We start from the raw sequence: 5288 nt of genomic DNA, 5'->3' as shown, positions 1-5288 counted from the left end.
TAAGAGAATATTGTTGTTGTTTATGTGAGCTATCTGATTAGACTTGTTGCAGAATGAATTACGCCTCACATTTGACAGATCTTATTGCAATCGGGCAAGGGAGCATCTCCAAAGATTTGATATGTCCTGAATTTAGAGCCATGAATTCAGCTACGTAGCAGTGACTTGTCGATCTATTGTGTAATCATGAGAAAGTTTTTATTTTTTACCCTTTTTTTTTTTTAATTCTTGTTGGTACCTCTAGTATGTACATACATCTAAATATTTATAATTTCCAGAAAGTCATTTTCTCCCATACTAAAAGTGAGGAACACTTCTGAAACCCTACTTAGCACCACGCTATTGTACAAAACAAAGCGGTGCGTTACTAGAGCTGTCAAAACGGCTCATTGTTCGCGAACAACTCGTGTTCGACTCGTTAAGAAGCTCGTGTTCGGCTCTTTAATTTTGTTCAATAAGTTAACGAGCCGAACACGAACTAAGATGTGTTCGTTCGTGTTCGTCTCGTTTTGGCTCGAAATACTACTCATCAAGTTTATATATTAAGTAGTATTTTAAGAAAATCTAATTGACTACAAGGCTATAAAGATTTATAACCAATTAAAATATTAATTAAGAAAATAAAATAAAATTTATTAAATTAGATTCAAATGTTGTTTTAATATAAATAATAATTTTTTAAATCTTGCTCAAACCCTTATTGTATTATGACTACATGATTAGGGTTGTACATAGTTTTTAAGATGAAAAAAAAAACGAGCCGAACACGAGCGGCTCGTTTACACCCCTATGCGTTACAATCAATACTGGTCATATTTATTTTCTCCATTTACGTTATCTTCAACTCTTATTATCCACAGTGACAAAGAAGGGCCGAAAACGAAACACGCACATCCACAAAACTGAAGACTCCTCTTCCCTAACTCCTCCCAATCCCCCAGCTAATCTTACACTGACAAAACGAAGAAGACGAAGCAGAACAATTGACCAAGAAATCAGGGAGGAGGAGCAGAGAGAAAGAGAAACGAAGCGCTCAGAACTCAACATGTCTTCTCCTTGCCGCGTCTTCAAGACTGGAAATCATGCCGTCAAGCTCATCACCGTCCTTCAGAACGACTTCCGGAGCTCAGCCGAGAAACCTCCACCCAAGCCCTTACTTGTCTCAACCCCCTGCGAGGAAGACGAGTTCCCTGTTTTGATCTTCCTCCATGGTTTCGTTCTCTATAATTCCTTCTACTCCCAGCTCCTTCAGCACATCTCTTCCCATGGCTTTATTGTGGTCGCCCCTCAGGTTTTTTCTTACTCGTCCCTTACAAGATGAGATTTTTACAGTCTGCGGTTCTGGAGCTTTATAAATTGCATCTTCCGAGTTCCAATTTTATTTATATATCTAACGCTTAAACTTAGATATTTACATTTATAGCTTGATAATATCCTAAAATTATGCATGAAGTAAATTTCACTTTGGAAGAAGTTAGAAGTTAAAGACTTGGAATGCTATACTTGTAAATACCTAAGTTTAGGTGCTAGATTTGTGAATATATAAACATTATGTAGTATGTATGTACATGGCTTTCAAATTTTCAATATTTGAACATTGCAAGGAGGACTTTCATGTTAATGTGTAATGTCGTGATTTAGTTTAAAAGAGTGACCCATTTTGAATAGAGTTAATCTTAATTAACAAGTTTACTAAATTGGTTAAAAATCTCAACTTGAATCAAGTTTGATTTAACCCAAGCTCAACCTAATACAAACGACGAACAATTGAGTCATGCTAGTTTAGAATCAATGGGACATTGGATAGGATGATCCCAATTTAATTGAATTGGAAGATAATAATTCATTCATCAAATTAGTTGATGAGTTTGATCCTGCCTGGATTGGTAAAGGAGCCCGAATTTGGCCCAAATCCTAAATTCAGATGATGTGTTATATTTAATATTGCGACCCCTATCATCATACATACTCTGAGCATGAAATAGAGGTGTGAGTGAGCCAAGTCGGCTCATGCTCGACTCCCTAATGGGCTTGAGAGTCGAGCTTATAGAGCTTTGAGTTTGAGCTCGTCGAAATATAACTCATTGGCTCACGAGCCAGCACAACTAGTTGGATTGCAATTATGTCAATACCTTCTCTAGTGAGCACTTGTAACTCTACTTGTTCTTTTCTACGTTTGATCACTTAATGACTTCTCGGATGACCTCCAATGACAATTTCAATCGAGCTCATGAGCCGACTCACAAACTTGCTATTAGGCAAATGAGCTGAGCTTGAAGTTTTTATTGAAGCTCGACTCGAGCTTGAGCTTGTATTTTAACAAACAAGCCGAGTTTGAACAAATTTTTTGGCAATATAGCAATTAGTGGTTTGCATCATGTTTGTGCAATGGATGGTGAAATTAGTGCTTGTTTTCAGCCCCCTTAGATGAGATATAAATTTCTTTCTATATGTATTATGAAACTTTTATTCATAAATTATCTTATAGCTATGCAAAATATAGACATTTCACTCATTCTGAAATTTTGATTCGCAACCATATACTTGCTTGCATCCTTCATTGCAGCTCTACACCATTGCTGGACCTGATTGCTCCGAAGAGATTTCTGATGCTGCAAAAACAACAGATTGGCTAATTAAAGGACTGGCTCACGTCCTCCCCAATAATGTTCGACCAAATTTCAGCAAAGTAGCCATTGCAGGCCATAGCCGCGGAGGCAAGGTTGCTTTTGCTCTAGCCCTAGGCTATGCCAAGCCCTCGCTCACCTTCTCCGCTCTAATGGCGGTCGATCCGGTCGACGGGATGGATAAAGGAAAACAAACCAATCCTCCCATCCTCACCTACATTCCTCACTCTTTCGAGCTAAAAATGGCGGCTTTGGTGATCGGTTCAGGCCTCGGCGGGCTAAAAAAAAATCTCTTCTTTCCTCCGTGCGCTCCCGAGGGAGTGAGCCACCAGAGTTTCTTTGATGAATGCAAAGCTCCTGCTTGCCATCTTGTGGCTAAGGATTATGGTCATTTGGATGTTTTGGATGATGAGACCAAAGGGATTAGGGGAAAAGCTACTTATTGCTTGTGTGCAAAGGGGAAGGCAAGGGAGCCTATGAGGAATTTTGTGGGTGGAGTTATGGTGGCGTTTATGAGAGCTTATTTGGATGGCAACATGGAGGATTTGTGGACTCTAAGAGACGATCCAGAACATGCCATACCTATTGTGGTATCAATAGCATGTTTTAAGGAATGAAAATTTGCAAGAGGTGCATCAAAATATAAATACAATGGATGGTATGGTTGTTGTTATAAATATTTGAGGTTGGATTTTAAGTTACACATGAAGGTTTTGGTTTTATGTGCTGGAAATTATAAGATGCATGGCTTTGGTTATTATGAAAATTATTAAGGCATTGAAGTCACCATAGCCATGTGAATGTATATTATGTGTATTATAAAAGGTTATTATGTTGATTATAGCCTTTGTAGATTCATTTCACCTCATTTTAATATTTTTTATGATGTCTAGAAGAAAATGACATTGGAAAAATGTTAGAAGGCTAATGAAAAATCCTTTTATTCTATAGAAATGGAGCCTCAATTTTTATGCCAAAATACTTTGAAATATTTTGTATAGAAACAATTTTTTTTAGAAACATATTTACTTATGGTTTGATTGCATGTTTTCTTGAAATTATAATGGCATTTGCGTATTTAAGTCAGGCTAAGGATGTTAAATTAAACACTTATTAGGAGATAACCCAATTTCTCTTTTTTTGCTTTATTGAGTTATTGAGTAATTTTTTGCTTGTCTATATCTCTAGAGCCATTGATCTATTACTAATGTTTAAGAGCACATTGATTATGAGGGGATGATTCTTTTTCCCTTGGGATCTCTTACTCAATGAGTTAGTAATTTTCACAATTTATATTTCATTATTCTTTATGGTTGCAACGTGAATTAGAATCCGATTTTCTATGTTCAGTACCACTTCCTCCAATGATGATTTCTTCTCCATAAAATGGGTATTAGAAGTGAATCTAGGAGGGTTGGATGGTCTTCGGTTGCCACGACCCTAGTTATTCCAATTGTTTTCAAGGTAAAGTTGGTTGCTATCTGATTACTGGTTTCTTAGCCCTTGGTTATTATGGTTCCAATTAAAATTGGAGTGATTTTTCCATCCAGGGTTATAGATATTAAAATATGGGTTATTGAATCTATTTTCTATGGCATTTAATGACTCCAAAAAAAATAGTGCTAGAATCTCCTACTAGTCCATAACTAGGTTGGGATCCTTGCACTAAGTTCAACTTAAAGTTATCTTATTTCTTAGAAATAGTAGCCACTTGTGAGGTTATGATTGTTAAGACAAATGTGTCGTGGACATTAGTTACTTTCTTAGGGTTAACTCTATCTAAAGGTTATACAAAATTGTTCGTGGCCATCTTCTCGATTAGTGATTAAACTGCCTTGAAAAGCTTTCACATAAGCGACCCTCAACTATAACATCTATTATCGATGCCAACAATCCCATCAACCCATTATAAAAAGCATGAATTATAAGATAATCAGGTAAAATATGGTGTGGGCACTTCCTGAACATCGTTTGAAACCTATCTCAAACCTCATAAATATATTTACCAATTAACCGACTGAAATATGTAATAATATTCCTAAGATTAGTATTCTTTTTTAAGTTGCGACATACTTTGCTAGAAATTTTTGAACAAGATCAATTTAAGTAGCTATAAATCCTAAGCTAAATAATTCAACCAAGCATTTGCTTTATCCTCGAGAGAGAATTGAAAGAACCTAAGTTTAAGAGCATCGTCCAAGACACCATTATATCTAAAGGTCACACATAAGTCTAATAAACTAGCTATATAGAGATTGACCTCTGAAATGATTATTTTGGATCATCTGAATGATATGTGTCAACATGAATAGTAGGGTTATTAATACCCCTATGGATTTCATTTATCACAGGATTGATGAACTCCCTATGTGGTCTGGGTATTGATCATGGTCTTGCTTCCAGTTATGGTACCCTCGGTCACTTTCCCACTCATCTCGAGACCGAGTTGTTGTTCTGGTGATCGATGGAGATTGATTGTCCTTCTTCTTCTATGGTTTTCCTCGTTCTTTCTGCTTCTTTGTGGGATGGTCGGAAGACTCCGACTTACTCTTTGAGGAGAGTTCTTCTTCAGAGAGTATGTGCTCATTCGTTATCTCCAGTACCTCTGCAAAAGTAGTAGATTTAAATATGTTTAGGTTATACTTGAACCACTTGCTTCGA

At 36.6% G+C, this 5288-nt stretch overlaps 1 protein-coding gene across 1 annotated transcript; it reads left to right on the top strand.

Annotated features, from left to right (window-relative positions):
* Positions 1–799: 799 nt before the first annotated feature.
* On the top strand, positions 800–3454 carry LOC110032436 (chlorophyllase-2, chloroplastic). The gene is made up of 2 exons (XM_020736075.1): positions 800–1291; positions 2567–3454. Exons 1-2 carry the CDS (start codon positions 1046–1048, stop codon positions 3242–3244), a joined length of 924 nt encoding a protein of 307 aa, XP_020591734.1. The 5' UTR covers positions 800–1045; the 3' UTR covers positions 3245–3454.
* The last annotated feature ends 1834 nt before the right edge of the window (positions 3455–5288 follow it).

Source organism: Phalaenopsis equestris, unplaced genomic scaffold (assembly GCF_001263595.1).
Source record: "Phalaenopsis equestris unplaced genomic scaffold, ASM126359v1 Scaffold000938, whole genome shotgun sequence".
Classification (NCBI taxonomy): Eukaryota; Viridiplantae; Streptophyta; class Magnoliopsida; order Asparagales; family Orchidaceae; genus Phalaenopsis; species Phalaenopsis equestris.
Note: the sequence above shows the minus strand (reverse complement) of the source record. Positions and strands in the feature narration are given on the sequence as shown.